Genomic DNA, 21715 nt, shown 5'->3' with positions numbered 1-21715 from the left:
ATGTAATGGTTATGTGTTGGAAGACCAACCCATGTAGTAAACTCCGGCGTAAAGAGGGTCATTCGCCATTGAAGATTCATACTGGAAGAAGCCACGCATGTTACGCACAGCACTATTTTGGTAAAGCGCATCTTCAGCTGTATCAGTATGGCGACTAAGTCAGGGAAAGCTAAATCTATGTCTAGATATACAGATGTACACACAATTTTAGAAGAAATTGATCGGGAAAGTGAGAAAGATTGTTGGAGGACGATTCATTTAGCTAGCATAGCTTTGATTCCCAAATGGAGGAATATTTTTTGAACGGGGAGGATATCGTTTTGGACTGGTAAGTTCTTCTCATGCTAATGCCGTGGTTTGAAATTAATAATATAAAATATTATTTGTGATTTTAAAAAAATTTAGTCGCAATATATACAAATTTAATGAAATGTGTAAAGTACACATTGGCTATACATTGTGGGTGGGGGTATGTTTGTATGTATGTGTATGACCCATGGCCTATGTTTAAATGTATGTGTATGACCCATAGCCTATGTTTGTGTGTGTGTATATATACACATATTGTGGATTAGAGGGAGCATGGCTGATATGCGTGTGTCTGCCGCTCAATCCCACCCCACCCCCACATGAAATAGCCTATTTGAGGCTGTTGGGGGGAGGGCAGGCCCACAACAATGGCCGAAGTGAAATGGAGACAGTAGATCTAGCTGAAATGTCATAATATAAAAGACAGATCTAGCTGGTCTGTCATAATATAAACGAGACAGTAGATCTAGCAGGTCTATAATAATATATTCAACCTTATGTTCCCTGTACTCTATATATATCTGTTTATTATACCTGTTGATACAGGGCTCATATGTGAAACTATTCTAACTGAACATTTTCTTTCACAGTGACACTGACTCCGAATGGGAGCCCCCAGTGACAAGGTGTCCATCACCTACTGAAGCTGGTTCATCCAGCCAGACACCTGTTGTCTCAGCGCTACTGAGGCATGGACCGCAAAAATGTCCCTATTCCAACTGCAATAAAGGACTACAACAAGAGCATGGGAGGTGTGGACCTGTCAGATGCGCTGATAGGCTATTACAATGTTCTCCATAAGACGATGAAAGACGATGAAATTCATCCTAAACAAGGAAATGGCTAAGAGCTGTGGAAAGCCCCCCATCTCACAGCTAGCCTTCAGAGACCTGCTCATCAAGGTGCTTGCTGGCTACAGCACCACTGCACCATGTTCTGGCCCCTCTACCACTGTCCTTTCTGCTCCTGCCACAAGTGGTGTTCATCGGCCCAAATGTATTTCTGCATCACCTGCACCACATGCTTGGTGACCCTTTACTTTACAGCAGAAAGAGACTGCTATGGCACCTGGCATCAGCAGCACAATATTGTGCAGAGGACCGAGGGTCTTTCCAAATATTGAAAGTGCTGTTTTGTAAATGTATATATATTTTTTTCATGTTTTTTCTCCATTTTTTTTTTGGGGGGGGGGGTTAGAATACCATTTTGGTATTTTGTATATAGTTATTCCATTCAAAATGTATAACTTCACCAATTAAGCCACTTGGGTACATTTGGGCAACTTGTGTGGGACACCTGGGTGACTTCATGATAAATGTCATGTAGCACACTCATTTTGGAAGTTATCATTCTGAAACTTTACACAGGTACTGTTGCCCTCTAATGATTTTCACTGAAATTGTCCCCATCATCCTATCTGAATGTTTGTTTTGTCTTGTTCATTTTAAAGATGATGATACAACAATTAAAATAAGAAATTTATGTTTTTTTCATTGTATTATCTAAACCAGATCTATCGTGTTATATTCTACTACATTCATTTCACATTTACACAAACTTCCGAGTTTGTTCTTTCCAATGAAACCAAGAATATGCATATCCTTGGTTATGGGCCTGAGCTACAGGCAGTTAGATTTGGGTATGTCTTCAGGCGGAAATTGAAAATAGTAGGGGGGTAGCTGTAAGAGGATATTGGCCATATATCACAAACCCCCGAGGTGCGTAATTGCTATTATAAACTGGTTACCAACTTAATTAGAGCAGTTAAGTTAAAATAAATATTTTGTCGTACCTGTGGTATATGGTCTGAATATACCCTGGCTGTCAGCCAATCAGCATTCAGGGCTCAAACCACCCAGTTCATAATACCAAGTTATACATTATTAAACATGTATCTCCATTGTAGATTACTGGATCAGAATAACTGTAAAAAATAAAAACATAAAAGTCCTCACAGCTCTTTATAAGACCCCTGTGCTGCAATTAATGTAATTGGGGAAAAAACATGGGCATTTTTAGATGTCAATGAATGTGTGCTGGGAGTGTTGGTCAGTGAAGCTGGCGAGAGGGAGGGAGACATCTTGAACAGCAGGGATGTGGCCTCACACATCCCAAAGAGGAGGAGGAAAAACAACACAGAGCTGAAAGAAACCACAGACATGCAACCTCGCCCCAATGGAGACCACAAGTTCGCTGCTACTAGGACTGACCCCATTTAGTCGGCTGGTCGATTGTTTGGTCGATAGGCTGTTGGTCAACCGAGATTGTAAAATCTATTCCGGAGAGGGCTGCGCAAAGTGGTCCAGATGGAGTTGGCGTGTCGGGAGGACATCCTTGGATGCAGTCATCGCGATGGCCACCGTCTAGATAACCTTCTTCGGGAGCGCCAGTGCTCACCTCCCTCCTTTGTCCATCCAGAGAGAGAGCCTGAATCCATGAAGATAGGGTCCACACACCTCCCTGCAGCAGAGCTGCGTCGAATGGGAGACAGCTGGGGCTCTGCACATATAGTGATAAGGAGGGGCACCAACTCCAGCGATGGTCGGTGCGTCCCAGCCCCGGATCCATAAGAGCAGAGGGGCGGTCATCTGATCATCCGACTCCCAGGAAAGGCATCAGTACTCTGTCATCATCATTTTCCGAAAGACCGCTCCTGGTTCCCATTTCACTGGTTGGGTGTCCCACATGTGTTGTGTCTACCGCTCTAGTGGATTCCGGTGCAGCAGGGAACTTCATCGACCAGGCCCACGTCTCCTTCATGAAACTCTCCTCATACCCACTCTCCTCTCCTCTTCCGGTCCTCTCTCTGGATAATCAACCAGTGGGATCCGGCATTATCACCCACGTCACAGCACCACTCACCTTCACCATGGGATCCATGCACCAGGAGAGCCTTCCCTTCCTCATCGTCACCGCACCAATGCACAAAGTCCTGCTCGGCCTCCCGTGGCTCCTTCGTCATGATCCCACCATCTCCTGGTTGAGGACAGAAATAACCAACTGGTCACCAGACCTGTTTTCCCTTGTTCTGCGGTTGAGAATCCTGTGGTTGCCCTCCAGCCCGACATCCCGGAGGTTTACCAGGATCTTCAGGAGGTTTTCTCCAAGACTCAAGCCACCTGTCTCCCTCCTCATCACCCATGGGACTGTGCCATTGACTTTCTAAAAGGCTCGGCGACGCTGCACAGCCGCGTCTACCCTCTCTTGGTGGCTGAGACAGAGGCCATGGAGGAGTACATGCAGAAGGCTCCCCAACAGGGTTTGGCACACATAATACTCACACAAGGCTTGCTCCTATACCCTCCTTTTTTCTTGATTTCCAGTCGTTTCCACAACTAAGTCAAATGTCTTCCACAGATCTGACTTCCACTTTCCCTCCTGAGCAACTAGTAAACATTTGCCCATTTCAAGTTTATTTTTCACATGCTCCGCATCCATTTTGCTGTCACGTGTTACTGTTTTTGAGAGTTTGTAATAATCTATTTACTGATGTCAGGCCCTATTGGTCACATACATGCGATGGTTAACATGTTTCACGTAAATAAAGCAAGGGTTGAGGGAATAGGGAATGTTTTTCCTAAAAAAAAAAATAGGGATTTCGGAAACAGAACTTTTCAGTCAGAAACAAATAAGAAACTAAATGGCTGAAATGATGTTGCAGCTTTAGCATGGACAGCGCAATACACTTGCTGTGCTGTGTTGCCTTTTCCCTGCAGTAGGGAGGAGAGCGAGACAACGTGCGCCAGTCACACAGTAATTCGCTGTAATATTTTTAAACAGTGTGACCATTGGGCTCTTTCTTGAGTCATTTGTGTAATTATTTAATCAAACAGTGTGCTTAAAGCATCATACAAGCATATGTAGGCAATTTTATTCAAACACATAGGGTGTGTCTGTCTATATATAGACACATAAGTTTAAACATTTCAACCAATCGATTGGTCGAGAGACAGGATAACTCTCGGTCAACCAAGATTTTTTTTAGTCGGGGACGCAGCCCAGCTACCACAACACAAATACGCAATGCATGCCTCTCACACACAGCAAACCCACATCACACACACAGTTAACACCACAATAACATGACATCAACCAAAGAAACACACACTGACATGCACAGTCAGTCAGTCAGAGGATGTTAGTTTGTTTGTCATGTTAAAGGCACAGCAGAACCAGAACAATAGTACTGCATGCTGCATTTATGTGGAAGTATTTGCCCTATTTCTTTAGTTTGAGTTGAAGACCTTCAAAGAAGCCCTATACAAACAATAACTTGAACTGAATGAGGGAACTGGACTGTATCTGATTGAATGGCATACATACCATATCTCTGACGTTCACTGGACACTTGCGCTCACATAAGGTTTGGACAATCACAATGTTTCCACTGGCAGCTGAGGGAGAAAATAAAATAATCATTTGAACACCTAAAATGCCTTGTCTACCATGGAGTTATATATGGCACTAATACAAAACAACATATTTTGATCTCCCACAGGAGCCCGGCATGACTACTTATCTAGCCGTTCATTGCCTGAATAGAACTCCACTGTGTCCAACATGGTGGAATTATCCTACAGTTGTTCATAGCTGGAAGTTGGGACCCTGGAGATAATTAGGCAGAACCTGGCAATAGAGAGTCTCCTGTGTAATTGCTATGGTCCTTTATACAGTTCTCTTTGATCCAGGTCTTTCATCCAAAGATAAAAGCATCCCCTGCCGGCTGAAAGCTCTCTAAAATGGTAGGAAACTCTCCAGTATGCCTCCAATTTCACAAACACTAACAACTGGAACAGCACTCCTGTATCTAATATCTGTCTAACTAAGTGGCCTATTCATTGACTAGTGTCACAGTGAGTGTACAGCGAAAGATGTCCTTCTTTGAGCCATTCAAGAGTACAGTACATGTATGGTTCACTCCAGGCTTAGAAACATTCCTGTCATCTACTGTACGGAGACACATAATGGGTAGTCTGGTGTTAGAGCTGCAGCTAATCTTTGGTAATCATCAGCAGGCCTTTTAGCTGAGGTACAGCAGGGTGCGATGGATGGTCAGATAGATTGGTACTGTCATAGTTGCAGCTGGAGGACCGCAACAGAAAGAGGGGAATGGGGATCAGGTGCTTAGTAGATACGCTATCTGCTGCTTTGCGCCTAAGAAGAAGAATCATTGAGACGTATTATCCTCCTAGTTTGATGGATGTCAATTTAAGTAATTTCAGGTTGAATCTTTAATTAATGGCTAAATTACAATTTCCCAGCCATAACTTTTCATACCTTTATGTAGGTATTATAGAGCCCTTAATCATAGGTATAACACTCATTAAGTTATTTCTAACCAAGTCTTACCTGCGTGGTGAAGGGCTGTCTTCCCTGAGCAGTCCAGAGTATCCAACACACATTTACTCTGGTGGGAAAACACAGGTTTAGGTCAACATCTATATGACCATATTATTTCTTTATCACTGTGATGGTTGATCTGAAAAATGTGACTGAGCCTTAATGAACTGTGTTTGCTAAGAGTATGTCAGATGTTTTTGAGATGCATTTTAATTTGGAGTTAATGATAGTGTCCTTGCATCAGATTTCCGACAGTGTGTCAAGTCAATCTGTATGGGCAATGGCTTAGCTGGCCATTCATTTGACAGGTATGACCAGAGAGGGAAGGATATGTATTACATCGGACTCCAGCTTCCCAACTGATCAGAAAATGGTCTGAATCTCAGCATAGATAGACATAAAATTAACCCACTGAAAATAGGCTACATATCAATCACAAAAATAGCTTTAGTACATAATTGCTACACCAAAGCTTTGAATTTCATGTACAGTGAGGGAAAAAAGTCCACGAACACATGGATTACAGAATCACCCACTACACCCGGACCAAGCAGCGTGGTGACAGGCAGCGACAGCAGCGACAGCAGAAGCAGCGAAAGGAGGAATGGACATGGGAAGACGTTTTGGATGGCAAGGGTTGTTACACTTGGGAGGAGATACTGGCTGGAAGAAATCGCGTGGTGGAGGTGGAGGCACTTAGGAGAGCAGAGGCAGCCGGAGGAGCCGACGATACGAGGGAACACGGTTGGCAAGGAAGCCCGAAAGTCAGCCTCAAAAATGTATTGGGAAGGGGCTCAGGGAGAGTGTGGCAGAGTCAGGGTTCAGACCTGAGACAACTCCCCCTGTTTATCGTGAGGAGCAGCGATCACAGGACTTCTGGACTTGGGAGGAGATATTGGACGGAAAAGGACCCTGGGCACAGCCTGGTGAATATCGACGCCCCAAAGAAGAACTGGAGGCAGCGAAAGCGGAGATGCGCTGGTTTGAAGAGACAGCACGGCGACGCGGATGGAAGCCTGAGAGTCAGCCCCAAAAATGTATTGGGGGGGCTCACAGGGAGTATGGCTACGCCAGGTAGGAGACCTGCGCAAACTTCCTGTGCTTACCGGGGGGCTAAAGAGACCGGGCAGGCACCGTGTTATGCTATGGAGCGCACGGTGTCTCCAATGCGGGTGCATAGCCCGGTGCGATACCAGCTCTTCGTATTGGCCGGGCTAGAGTGGGCATCGAGCCAGGTAAGGTTGGGCAGGCTCGGTGCTCAAGAGCTCTAGTGCGCCTGCACGGTCCGGTCTATCCAGTGCCACCTCCACACACCAGTCCTCCGGTGGCAGCTCCCCGCACCAGGCCTTCAGTGCATCCCGCCTGTTTAGCGCTGCCAGAGCCTTTCTCCTCTCCTGCGCTGCCGGAGTCTCCCACCTTAGGGGGGGTTCTGTCACGCCCTGGTTGAAGTATGTATGTTTTTCTTCATTTATTTGGTCAGGCCAGGGGGTGACATGGGTTATTGTGGTGCGTTTTTGTCATGGGGTTTTTGTGGGGTGTCTAGCATAGTCTATGGCTGCCTGAGGCGGTTCTCAATCAGAGTCAGGTGATTATCGTTGTCTCTGATTTGGAACCATATTTAGGCAGCCATATTCTGAGTATGTCGTGGGTGATTGTTCCTGTCTATGTGTTTGTAGTCACCAGATAGGCTGTATAGGTTTTCACATTCCGTTTGTTGTTTTTGTATTGTTAGTGTTTTTTTTCTTTATTAAAGATGTATCGAACTAACAACGCTGCATTTTGGTCCGACTCTCCTTCAACGTTAGAAAGCCGTTACAAACACACTACGCCGTGAAGGACTTAAATCCTGCAGCGTCCGCAAGGTCCCCAGGCTCAAAAAAGCTCATATACATGCCCGTTTGAAGTTTGCCAATGAACATCGGAATGATTCAAGAGGACAACTGGGTGAAAGTGTTGTGGTCAGATGACACCAAAATGGAGCTCTTTGGCATCAACTCAACTCGCTGTGTTTGGAGGAGGAGGAATGCTACCTATGACCCCAAGAACACCATCCCCACCGTCAAACATGGAGGTGGTAACATTATGCTTTGGGGGTGTTTTTCTGCTAAGGGGACAGGACAACTTCACCGCATCAACGGGACTATGGACGGGGCCATGTACCGTCAAATCTTGGGTGAGACCCTCCTTCCCTCAGCCAGGGCATTGAAAATGGGTCGTGGATGGGTATTCCAGCATGACAATGACACAAAACACACGGCCAAGGTAACAAAGGAGTGGCTCAAGAAGAAGCACATTAAGGTCCTGGAGTGGCCTAGCCAGTCTCCAGACTTTAATCCCATAGAAAATCTGTGGAGGGAGCTGAAGGTTCGAGTTGCCAAACGTCAGCCTCAAAACCTTAATGACTTGGAGAAGATCTGCAAAGAGGAGTGGGACAAAATCCCTCCTGAGATGTGTGCAAACCTGGTGGCCAACTACAAGAAACATCTGACCTCTGATTGCCAACAAGGGGTTTGCCACCAAGTACTAAGTCATGTTTTGCAGAGGGGTCAAATCCTTATTTCCTTCATTAAAATGCAAATCAAAGAATAACATTTTTGACATGCGTTTTTCTGGAATTCTTTGTTGTTATTCTCTCTGTCACTGTTCAAATAAACCTACCATTACAATTATAGACGGATAATTTCTTTGTCACTGGGCAAACGTACAAAATCAGCAGGGGATAAAATACTTTTTACCCTCACTGTACCACAGTTATGACATACTGAATAATACTAACTAACAACAGTTCATGCACAGATAATGTGTTCTTAATATCTGAACTACACAAAAATACCTGAACTACAATAGGACTTGAACCAGCTGTCCACTGTACTGTACTGTACTGTTTTCCACAAGCTATAAATATTGCTCCTGCAGAAGCCTTTTATAGTGTTATTTTATGTATGGCTAAACTGAGGTCATATCAGGGTTGTGTGGAAGATAGAGAGGGGTTCACGTGTTAGATCAGCAGATACATTAGGATAGACAGGAGGATAGACAGGAGGATCACCAGGCAGAACACAGACAGATATCACATGCCTCCCATCACAAGTTGTGTTACAGTCAGTCAGTGAACTCATCTTCACATTGGTCAGAGTGCATTTTTAAATTGTGATTCAACAACAAGCACAACTGTTTTAGCTCTCCGGCATAGAAATCACCCATCAATAAGGGTGATAATGAACTACCCAAGAACAAATCAATGGCTTCATCCGATACAGTCAGTGAGTGAGTTATTGGTCACCATTTATGTTTGCAGTTTCATTCATTCAGTAGCTCCATCTTACCTGTATAAGCTTTTTGGCACACTCCTGATGGTTGTTTTTGGCAGCGAGGTGTAAAGCACTAAGACCTGAGGAGAAAAATACATCCAGGTAAGACATTTTTTCATTGCATTCAACTCCCAAGTACAAATCAAATCTAACTTTATTTGCCACATGCGCTGAATACAACAAGTGTAGACCTTAACATGAAATGCTTACTTACAAGCCCTTAAACCAACAGTGGCGTTCAAGAAGAAGAAAATATATACCAAGTAGGCTAAAATAAAAAGCAATGAAAAAAAGTAACAAAATAAGAATAACAATAATGAGGCTATATACAGGGGCACCGGTACCGAGTCAGTGTGCGGGGGTACAGGCTGGTTGAGGTAATCTGTACAGGTAGGTAGGGGCGAAGTGCCCATGCATAGGTAACAAACAAACAGCGAGTAGCAGAAGTGTACAAGAGGGGGGGAGTGTCAAGGTAAATTGTCCGGTGGCGATTTCTATGAATTTTTCAACCGTCTAATGGTTTGGGGTTAGAACCTGTTGAGGAGCCTTTTGGTCCTAGACTGCATGTTCCGGTACTGCTTGGCGTGCGGTAGCAGAAAAAAAGTCTATAAGTTGGTTGACTGGAGTCTGACAATTTTATGGGCTTTCCTCTGACATTTCCTATTATATAGGTCCTGGATGGCAGGAAGATTGGCCCCAGTGATGTACTGGGCCGTTCGCACTACTTTCTGTAGCGCCTTAAGGCCAGATGCCGAGCAGTTGCATAACCAGGCAGTAATGCAACTGGTCAGGATGCTTTCGATGGTGCTGCTGTAGAAACTTTTGAGGATCTGTGGGCCCATGCCAAATCTTTTCAGTCTCCTGAGGGGGAAAATGTTTTGTCATGCCCTCTTCACGACTGTCTTGGTATGTTTGGACCATGATAGTTCGTTGGTGATGTGGACAGCAAGGAACTTGAAACTCTCGACCCGGTCCACTACAGCCCTGTCAATGTTAATGGGGGCCTGTTCGGCCCGCCTTTTCCTGTCGTCCATGATCAGCTCCTTTGTCTTGCTCACATTGAGGGAGAGGTTTTTGTCCTGGCACCACACTGATAGTTCTCTGACCTCCTCCCTATAGGCAGTCTCATCGTTGTCGGTGATCAGGCCTACCATTGTTGTGTCATCAGTAAACTTAATAATGCCGTTGGAGTCGGTTTCAGCCACGCAGTCGTGGGTGAACAGGGAATACAGGAGGGGACTAAGTACACACCCCTGAGGGGCCCCAGTGTTGAGGATCAGCGTGGCAGACGTGTTGTTGCCTATTCTTACCACCTGAGGGTGGCCCGTCAGGAAGTCCAGGATCCAGTTGCAGAGGGAGGTGTTCAGTCCCAGAGTCCTTAGCTTAGTGATGAGCTTCGTGGGCACCATGGTGTTGAACGCTGAGCTGTAGTCAATGAACAGCATTCTCACATGGGTGTTCCTTTTGTCCAGGTGAGAAAGAGCAGTGTGGAGCGCAATATAGATTGCATCATCTGTAGATCTGTTAGGGCGGCATGCAAATTGGGGTGGGTCTAGGGTTTCTGGGATAACGGTGTTGATGTCAGCCCTGACAATCCTTTCAAAGCTATTCATGGCTACAGATGTGAGTGCTATGGGTCGGTAGTCATTTAGGCAGGTTATATCCAGGTGTGGAGTGCGATTATATGTCTGTAAACACTATCAGTCATGTCTGTAACCACTAGCAGTCATATCTCAACCACTAGCAGTCATATCTCAACCACTAGCAGTCATATCTCAACCACTAGCAGTCATATCTCAACCACTAGCAGTCATGTCTGTAACCACTAGCAGTCATGTCTGTAACCACTAGCAGTCATGTCTGTAACCACTAGCAATCATATCGGTAACCACTAGCAATCATATGTAACCACTTGCAGACATATCTATAATCACTAGCAATCATATCTGCAACCACTAGCAGTCATGTCTGTAACCAATAGCAGTTAAATAATAATTTGTTTTTAACTGACTTGCCTGGTTAAATAAAGGAAAAATGAAATAAAATAAATATCTGCAACCACTATCAGTCATGTCTGTAAGTACTGGCAGTCATATCTGTAACCACTAGCAGTTAAATAATGTGTTTTTAACTGACTTGCCTAGTTAAATAAAGGTAAAATGAAATAAAATAAATATCTGCAACCACTATCAGTCATGTCTGTAACCACTATCAGTCATGTCTGTAACCACTAGCAGTCATGTCTGTAACCACTAGCAGTCATATATGTAACCACTAGCAGTCATATATGTAACCACTAGCCTCTAACCACTAGCAGTCATATCTATAATCACTAGCAGTCCCATCTACAACCACTATCAGTCATGTCTGTAACCACTATCAGTCATGTCTGTAACCACTAGCAGTCATATATGTAACCACTAGCAGTCATATATGTAACCACTAGCAGATAAATATGTAACCATATCAGTCATATGTAACCATATATGTAACCACTAGCCTCTAACCACTAGCAGTCATAACTGCAACCCCTATCAGTCATGTCTGTAACCACTATCAGTCATGTCTGCAACCACTTGCAGTCATATCTATAACACCTAGCAGTCATATCTGTAACCACTAGCAGTCATCTCTGTAACCACTAGCAGTCATATATGTAACCAATAGCAGTCATATATGTAACCACAAGCAGTCATATCTGTAACCACCAGCAGTCATGTCTATAACCACTAGCAGTCATGTCTATAACCACTAGCAGTCATGTCTATAACCACTAGCAGTCATGTCTATAACCACTAGCAGTCATATCTGTAACCACTAGCAGTCATATCTGTAACCACTAGCAGTCATATCTGTAACCACTAGCAGTCATATCTGTAACCACTAGCAGTCATATCTGTAACCACTAGCAGTCATGTCTGTAACCACTAGCAGTCATATCTGTAACCACTAGCAGTCATATCTGTAACCACTAGCAGTCATGTCTGTAAACACTAGCAGTCATATCTGTAACCACTAGCAGTCATATCTGTAACCACTAGCAGTCATATCTGTAATCTGTAACTACTAGCAGTCATATCTATAACCCCAGGCAGTCATATCTGTAACCACCAGCAGTCATGTATATAACCACTAGCAGTAATATATGTAACTACTAGCAGTCGTATCTGTAACCACCAGCAGTCATGTATATAACCATTAGCAGTCATATCTGTAACCACTAGCAGTCATATCTGTAACCACTAGCAGTCATATCTGTAACCACTAGCAGTCATATCTGTAACCACTAGCAGTCATATCTGTAACCACTAGCAGTCATATCTGTAACCACTAGCAGTCATATCTGTAACCACTAGCAGTCATATCTGTATCCACTAGCAGTCATATCTGTATCCACTAGCAGTCATATCTGTATCCACTAGCAGTCATATCTGTATCCACTAGCAGTCATATGTAACAACTATTAGTAAAATCATTCTTGAGAAAAGTTTTTGGGCAGATTAGTTCGACAGGGAATGTTCAGGATAGACTCACGTTATGTAAGTAGCTCTCCCTTCAAATATTAATCTGGATCTCAAATCAAATACATGTGCCGAATAAAACAGGTGTCCACCTTACAGTGAAATGCTTACTCAAAAGCCCTTAACCAACAATGCAGTTCAAGAAATGCAGCTAAAAAAATATTTACCAAATAAACCAAAAATTATAAAAAGTAACACAATAAAATAACAATAATGAGGCTATATACAGGGGCTACCGGTACAAAGTAAATGTGTGGGGGTACAGGTTAGTCGAGGTCATTTGTACATGCAGGTTGGGGTAAAGTGACTATGCATAGATGATAAACAGCAAGCAGCAGCAGTTTAAAAATAAATGGGGTGGGGGGGGGGGGTCAATGCAAATAGTCTGGGTGGCCTTTTGATTCATTGTTGGGCAGGCACAGTACCAGGTTTGTAGTCCACTAACCTGAGGCGTCTATGACAGATGTGTCTGCTCCATGGGCCAGCATGACTGCCAGACATTCAGTTTGACCACGGGTGGCAGCCACATGGAGACTGTATGGGGAGAGAGAGACAGCACAGAGCAACAACATGATCAGTCTAATACAAGGGAGATTCAACAGGTCATTGGATGAATAAAGAGAAAGTACAGTCCTTCTGTAGCTCAGTTGGTAGAGCATGGCGCTTGTAACGCCAGGGTAGTGGGTTCGATCCCCGGGACCACCCATACGTAGAATGTATGCACACATGACTGTAAGTCGCTTTGGATAAAAGCGTCTGCTAAATGGCATATATTATTATTATATTATCAAATCTGAAAAAAGAAATCCCTAAAATTCCTTCTATAAAAAGAAAATGAATATAATTTTCACTGGCTAGATCTGCTTCTTTAATTAAGGTGGAAACATCAAGACAATGTTAAGTAGTGTGGGGACTATTGAATTCTGTGCTAAAGAATGAGTTTATTCAGCATGCGCCAATGTACTGATTATGTTCTGAGCTTTGCCTTTCACATGTGTTGTTAGAACAGGGTTAGTGCACTGTTGTGGATCAATGAGCATTGCTCTCTAGGCCATCACGCAGACTCACAGAGCTAACACACACACAGAGCTAACACAGGCAGCTGGGTTACACGTAGGACCCCTCCACTGAAGAAGTTGAAGACAGAGCAATTACCACTTATCACTACATTGAAACAGGAAACAGCATAACAGATTTGGAAGAGAAAGCAAAACCATTTCTTCCAAATAGTTGTTGTCACTTATTTAATGAACAGAGATGATCTAATATAGGAATACTGAGAAAAGCAAGTGTTTCGACTATTTCATTGACCTTTCTCGTGAAATGTATTCCCCTCAGAATGGAAAGCAATTTAAAACACACTTGCCTGACGAACATGTTTGATATGCCTGGCACAGGCCGATAACTTTCAGGGGTAATTCTGTTTTCTACAACAGCTTCCTCAGATAGCCCACATTTCAACACCAATTACACTTCCTCAAGTACATCAATTGCAAGGTCCATGCAGGGAAATTGTAATCTGCTTTACCTCATTTCTATCAGCATGTTAACTTCTCTAGGATAGGGGGCAGCATTTGGAATTTTGGATGAAAAGCATGCCCAATTTCAACTGTCTGCTACTCATCCCCAGAAGATAAGATATGCATATCATTAGTATATTTGGATCGAAAACCCTCTGAAGTTTCAAACCCTGTTTGAATCATGTCTGTGAGTATATCAGAACTTATGTAGCAGGCGAAACCCCGAGGACAAACCATTCAGATTTTTTTTTTTAGGTCACCCTGTTTTCAATGAGGTTTCATTGGGAATCCAGATTTCTAAGGGACTTGCTTGCAGTTCCTACCGCTTCCACTGGATGTCACCAGTATTTAGAAATTGGTTGAGGTTATTCCTTTGTGTAATGAAGTACGGCCATCTTGAAAAAGTGTCACTTCATGTGTACTGTTTGATAGAGGTGCAAGATCAGAAAGCATGCTTGAGTTTGTTTTCTTCCTGTATTGAACACAGATCATCCCGTCTTCAATTTTATAGATTATTTACTTTTTAAAAATACCTAAAGTTGTATTACAAAAGTAGTTTGAAATGTTTTGGCAAAGTTTACAGGTAACTTTTGAGATATTCTGTCATCACGTTGCGCAAGTTGGAACCGGTGTTTTTCTGGATCAAACGCGCCAAATAAATGAACATTTTGGATATATATGGATGGAATTAATCGAACAAAAGGACCATTTGTAATGTTTGTGGGACATATTGGAGTGCCAACAGAAGAACCTCGTCAAAGGCATGATTTATATTTTTATTTCTGCGTTTTGTGTCACGCCTGCAGGGTTGAAATGTTCTCTCTTTCATTTACTATGGTGCTATGCTCAGATAATAGCATTGTTTGCTTTCGCCGAAAATCCTTTTTTAAATCTGATATGTTGGCTGGATTCACAACACGTGTAGCTTTAATTTGGTATCTTACATGTGTGATTTAATTTTTATGGGAATTTATTTGAATTTGGCGCTCTGCATTTTCTCTGGATTTTGGCCAAGTGGGACGCTACCATCCCACATATCCCAGAGAGGTTAAATGTGCAACCAGAGGGAAAAAACTCTAGACCACCTTTACTCCACGCACGGAGATGAGTACAAAGCTCTCCCTCGCCCTCCATTTGGCAAATCTGGCGACAATTATATCCTCCTGATTCCTGCTTACAAGCAAAAATTATAGTAGGAAGTACCAGTGACTCGGTCAATAAAAAAGTGGTCAGACGAAGCAGATGCTAAGCTACAGGACTGTTTTGCTAGCACAGACTGGAATATGTTCCGGGACTCTTCCGATGGCATTGAGGAGCTAACCACATCAGTCATTGGCTTCATCAATAAGTGCATTGATGATGTCGTCCCCACAGTGACCGTACATATATACTCCAACCAGAAGCAATGTATTACAGGCAACATCCGCACTGAGCTAAAGGCTAGAGCTGCCACTTTCAAAGAGCTAGACTTTAACCTGGAACCTTATAAGAAATCCTACAATGCCCTCTGACGAACCATCAATACAGGACTAAGATCGAATCGTACTACACCGGCTCCGAAGCTCGGCGGATGTGGCAGGGCTTGCAAACAATTACAGACTACCAAGGGAAGCACACCCAAGAGCACACCCAAGAGATAACCAGTGACACTAGTCTACCAGATGAGCAAAACTACTTCTATGCTTGCTTCGAGGGAAATAACACTGAAACATGCATGAGAGCACCAGCTATTCTGGACGATTGTGTGATCACACCCCCCACAGCCGATGTGAGTAAGACCTTTAAACAGGTCAACATTCACAAGACTGATTACCAGAACGTGTACTGCGAGCATGTACAACTACAGTAGGGAGAACAAGTATTTGATAACCTGCAAAATCGGCAGTGTTTCCTACTTACAAGGGTTGTAGCGGTCTATAATTTTTTATCATAGGTACACTTCAACTGTGAGAGGCGGAATCTAAAACAAAAATCCAGAAAATCACATTGTATGATTTTTAAGTAATTAATTTTCATTATGGGAATTGTATATTTGTTTTATAGGCTATCTTATAGGCTATCAATGAAAGGCCATTGACCATCACAGGTCTCTAACCATGATAAAATCTCAAACGAATCTAACTCCACATGACTGAGTCCTTTTTCAACTGAAGTCATCTCAAGATACTGTATCTAGGGTAGTTCAGTTCAGTAGCATCTCCAATAGTGACAGGGACTATGGCTTATCGATCTGAACATTTGCCTGGGGGCAATTCTATCACTATCAACTATTGTAGATGTGTCATTATAGAACTTTGAGGGAATATCTAAGTACTGTTGCTGCATTGCTGCACTCAAAAGGTATCAATATTGGAATGTTAGATGTTTCAGGGAAGATGAGCAGAAATGTGATTGATTTTAACAATAAACATTACTATACTGCTATTCCACATTGTCCCTCAATTCAGTTTGCACAACACACATCCTAAGCGGTCCCAATTCCCTGTTTCTAATCTGTGTCTGACCAAACCCTGTCGTCAACCCTTGATACTCACGCTGACTTGCCCTCACTGTCCAGTTTGAACGCGCTGGCTCCTTTCTTGGTGAGGAGGGAGGTCACCTTCTCTACCTCCCCATGTTCCACAGCTGCCATGAGGCGCTCATCATTTTTGCTCCATTCATGGGCCTGAGGAGAGAGAGAGATATAAAACATCACATGCTTCTTATTCACAGTTGAATATATCTATTACTGAATCATTACTGTTCAAACCTGGTGTGACGAAAACCACAGCCCCTTCCTTACCTGTTGTAGACAATTAGCATAAAATATGAAAGACGTCATAGCTGTTTGTTGGTTTTACTCCACCGTGAACCTAACGCAATTCAGCCTGTGAACGCGGCCAGCCATGTCTCTCTGGTAACCTCAAGTCTAGAGGGTGATTATCCCATTTAGGCTTAATCCTTAAGTAGGGAGCTTCCCATTACATAACCTGAGGAAAACACGTTTCATTATGGCATATAGGAATCAGGCATGCTGAACCAGACCTCTGTTTCAACACCATCAACAGAAGATTGTTTCACTTTCAACATATTTTCAACCTTGAAGACCGTGGCCAGTCATGACACGACAGTCATTCAGTTCGAAACGCTTAGCCTGTACTTTGCTTTCTCACCTAAAACCATTGGATCGTATTTCTGTGATAAAACAATGCCTAAGGAAGCCAGCATCCCCTTGCACCTAAACCATGAAATCAATGCCTCAAATGAAAGCTTCTCTGCAGAGATTTACATGGGCAAGAATTTCACCGGAGCCCATGAACGGTTGAAATGCACCGAAAATGACTAATGTCCTAAACTCAGTTGCAGTCCATTTTCACAACGAATTTCCCACATTTGCAACCCTGATTGACTGTCAAGACATACAGGGCTCCAGCCTGACCTTATAGTGAGGGCTGTGTGTTCCTTCTTGAGGTGACGGGCTGGCTTCACTGACTCTCACTGACTCTGTCCTACCCTGCCTGGCATGCTCATACACACAGGCTTGATTATAGCAGCCATGCACCCATTCACTTCCATCTATTCGTAGGGTTAAGGCACTGGCTTAACTGTTAGGATGATGGGAGGCTCAGTCTGAAAGAGAAGAGTTATGAACCGGGGGGAAAGAGTATCTATTCTCTCCACACACACACAGAGAGAGAGAGAGAAAGGAGGAGGGAAAGTAAGGTGCATGACGCATGTACTGAGCTTTACAGATCTGACATCTTTATTTGATCACTCATTTGTCACATAGAATTTTCCTGCACAGTAGGAAATGCAAAATCTAAACATTTGCCCTAATGACTTGATTTGCCCCAACACCTACAAAAATGTAATAGTCCACATAATAATGTCTGTTTCCTGTTGCTGCAAGATTATTTTCCTGCTGTGAGAAGCAGGGTCAAATCAGGATGGTGCACCTGTATGTGCTGCTTTGAAATCAACTGTCTGGTCTGGTAGCTCGCATCAATTCAGTTTCTTTTAGGGCCATAATCCTTCAATAGAAGTGTCATCATAAGTCAAGATTTCTATGAGACACATTTCACAAGGCCAAGAGGTTTTAAAGTATATGAATGGTAGGAGATGCTATTCCATGGTGTCCTTTCCTACACGATTTCAAAGTTAAGCTATGTTGTTAGTTCTACCATCTCTACACTGCCATGTGAGGAAGGGGCCTGTAAACTCAGGTATGCAGAGATGAGCTGCAGAAAGAGCAGAGGGTTAGGGCTGTGATGGGTATTGAATAACTGTGTAACTGACGGTTACGGATAAAGAGCCCCATGGAAATAAAATAAGTCAACTGTTTAAATAAGCCTACATAAAAAAATAAAATGTATTAACATGTAGATAAACTTGACCTAATAGCGGGAGTGTTTACTAATGATTATAAGCTATTTATTTGCTAACTTAATCTGTCTACATCTCCTCCTCTTTCCAACATTTGTTTGATGCACCAGCAGCTAATCCATTAGTATACGGTCTGGTATAGAGTATGTTATAAACTGGGACGTTCGAGCCCTGAGTGCCGATTGGCTGACAGAAATGGTATATCAGACGTATACAGAAGCTCTGAGACAAATGAGACGTGGATTTTGTGTCTAATTCAGAGGCTGAATTGGCAAGCCAAAATATTGAAGTGCCTTTGCATGGGGGAATGGTGTGTCAAGAATGGTCCACCACTTTAAGGACATCCTGCCAACTTGACACAACTGTGGGAAGCATTGGAGTTGACATGGACCAGCATCCCTGGGGAACGTTTTCGGCACCTTGTAGAGTCCATGCTCTGACTAATTGCGGCTGGTCTGAGGGCAAAAGGGGGTGCAACTCAATGTTCCTAATCTTTTGTACACTCGTTGAATATCAACTTTTCTCTGCAGTGTATATGATAGGCTACATTGATGTAGCGGTGTCTTGTCTGCATATGTGCTAGGAATGATGACAGGAGCCAGTTTTGAATTTCTTCTCTTATTAAATGGGGTGCAACAGACTGAAACGTATCCAAGCTCCTTTCATGATTCATCCTATAGGATGCATAGCCCATATTCTAATCTTCTCAGCTGCATATTATTTTTCCAGTAGTATATGATTTCTCTCATTACTGCATCCATCCACTTTGAACAACGAATTGCCACAGAGAATAACCGTAGAAACGTTGGTGACCTTATGCAAATTGTTCGGAAAAGTGGAGGGAAAAACGCATCGAACTTGGTGTGAATGGTTTAGTGCGTCAATATCGGGATCTGTATTTTTTCGGAAATCCTCTCCTATCTGACATTCCTTAATTTGTATACTAGACTAATATTTAGAGGTAGTAACTTGAATAATAATAATAATAATGAAATGACACTGATAATAACGAAGTGTAATGTTAATAGTGAAGTTGCAGAGAAAAACCAAGTGTTTCTTTTGAGTCTGATATGTGCCAATCCCCCCCAACGGTACTGTTGGGGACCATGTACATTGGCCAATTAACATAACCTCAAATTCCAAGACGATCACGGTCTCACACCCATTTGAAGTCAATCACCCCTTTTACATTTAAACACTTGACCCCCAATATATGTATAAATATTTTACTATAAATTGTGCTTTCCTGTATTATACTTCTGCAAAAATGATCCTATTCCACTGAGCAATTTACTTTATATTCGTATTCTAATCTATTATTTCTTATTGTTGCTGCATTGTCGAAGAAAGAAGCTGCAAGTAAGCATTTTATTGGATTGTGTATACCGTGTGTATCCTGTACATACGACTAATAAAAATGTTAAATTATGTTACAACATTCAATTTTGGGAATGTTGTAACAGAAGACAACTCACAGACAGTCTGGGAATAACAAACCTTACCCAACTCCACACCGGCAAAAGGCACTATTTGACCTGGTAAACACAGCAAGGTATGACTAAAAACTAACATACCTAAGTGGACAAATAAGTGAAGAAATCTGAAACCCCTACAGCTGACTGGTTTCCAACTTCCCAAACATGCATCTGGATTTAGACAACTGGTTTTCTTTCATAAACACAGACCAGTCTCTAATACAGCATTAGGTGAGACAAGTCTAGCGGTACCAATTAGTGGACGCATGTTTCTGCCCTGTAGAACTCCTGCTCTTAGTAGTGGTTAAGTGGTGAAGGAGATATACTGTCAGGATGATCTGACATTGTTGTTATATGTAGAGATGAATCCTCTTATAAACATCAAGCTCAAGTACTGTAACAGCAGACTAGTCAACGCATCTGAAAGCTGTGATCTGTAGATAACCTGATATGTATATAGTCTGGAGAAAGGCCCTTTTAAAGCTCCTATAGATGTACAATATGACATATTGTGCACTGCAGGAACATAAAAAGTTAGTTGTTAAATCAAATATCAATACAACATTTCTAGCATGTACAGTGCCTTCAGGAAGGATTCAAACCCATTGACGTATTCCACATTTTGTTGTGTTACAGCCTGGATTCAAAATGGACTAAATATATATATATTTATTATCACCCATCTACACACAATACCTCATAATGATAAAGTGAAAACACTAAGAGCTTTGCACACCTGGATTCAAATTCTTTGAGCTCTGTCAAGTTGGTTGTTGATCATTGCTAGACTACCATTTTTAAGTCTTGCCACAGATTTTTAAGCAGATTTAAGTCAAAACTGTAACCAGGCCACTCAGGAACATTCAATGTCATCTTGGTAAGCAACTCCAGTATTTGGCCTTGTGTTTTAGTTATTGATCTGCTGTAAGGTGAATTCTGTACAGGCTTCCTTCTTTTCACTCTGTCATTTGGGTTAGTATTGTGGAGTACCAACAATGTTGTTGATCCATCCTCAGTTATCTCCTATCACATCCATTACACTCTGTAATGTTTTAGATGTTGTAACTGTTTTAAAGTCACCATTGGCATCATGGTGAAATCCCTGAGCAGTTTCCTTCCACTCTGGAAATCGGAATGGCCGATTAATTAGGGCCGATTTCAAGTTTTCATAACAATCGGAAATCTGTATTTTTGGGCGCCGATTTGCCGATATATAGATATTTTTTAAATATATACACACACCTTTATTTAACTAGGCAAGTTAGTTAAGAACACATTCTTATTTTCAATGACGGCCTAGGAACGGTGGTTTAACTGCCTTGTTCAGAGGCAGAACGACAGATTTTCACCTTGTTAGCTCGGGGTATCCAATCTTGCAACCTTACAGTTAACTAGTCCAACGCAATAACGACCTGGCTCTCTCTTGTTGCACTCCACAAGGAGACTGCCTGTTACACGAATGCAGTAAGCCACGGTAAGTTGCTAGCTAGCGTTAAACTTATCTTATAAAATACAATCAATCATAATCACTAGTTAACTACACATGGTTGATGATATTACTAGATATTATCTAGCGTGTCCTGCGTTGCATATAATCTGACTGAGCATACAAGTATCTAAGTATCTGACAGAGCGGTGGTAGGCAGAAGCAGGCAGAAGCAGGCACGTAAACATTCATTCAAACAGCACTTTAGTGCGTTTTGCCAGCAGCGCTTCGTTGTGCGTCAAGTATTGCGCGTTTTATGACTTCAAGCCTATCACCTACCGAGATGAGGCTCGTGTAACCGAAGTGAAATGGCCAGCAAGTTAGCGCGTGCTAATTGTCGTTGTGTTGCTGGTTCGAGCCCAGGGAGGAGCAAGGAGAGGGACGGAAGCTA

At 42.7% G+C, this 21715-nt stretch overlaps 1 protein-coding gene across 2 annotated transcripts in view; it reads right to left on the bottom strand.

The window, feature by feature from the left end:
- Positions 1–21715, bottom strand: part of LOC118391446 (ankycorbin-like) — a 64622-nt gene that overhangs the window by 25976 nt on the left and 16931 nt on the right. For both annotated transcript variants that reach the window (XM_052458165.1, XM_052458166.1), the window contains exons 3-7: positions 16536–16666; positions 12927–13015; positions 8976–9040; positions 5659–5716; positions 4633–4703 (exon numbers count right to left, since the gene is read on the bottom strand). In XM_052458165.1, coding sequence (XP_052314125.1) covers positions 4633–4703; positions 5659–5716; positions 8976–9040; positions 12927–13015; positions 16536–16666 — 414 coding nt within the window. The remainder of the gene's footprint in view (positions 1–4632; positions 4704–5658; positions 5717–8975; positions 9041–12926; positions 13016–16535; positions 16667–21715) is intronic.

This window comes from Oncorhynchus keta, chromosome 12 (genome assembly GCF_023373465.1).
Source record: "Oncorhynchus keta strain PuntledgeMale-10-30-2019 chromosome 12, Oket_V2, whole genome shotgun sequence".
NCBI classification, from domain to species: domain Eukaryota; kingdom Metazoa; phylum Chordata; class Actinopteri; order Salmoniformes; family Salmonidae; genus Oncorhynchus; species Oncorhynchus keta.
The sequence above is the reverse complement of the archived record's forward strand: the minus strand, read 5'-3'. Positions and strand labels throughout refer to the sequence as shown.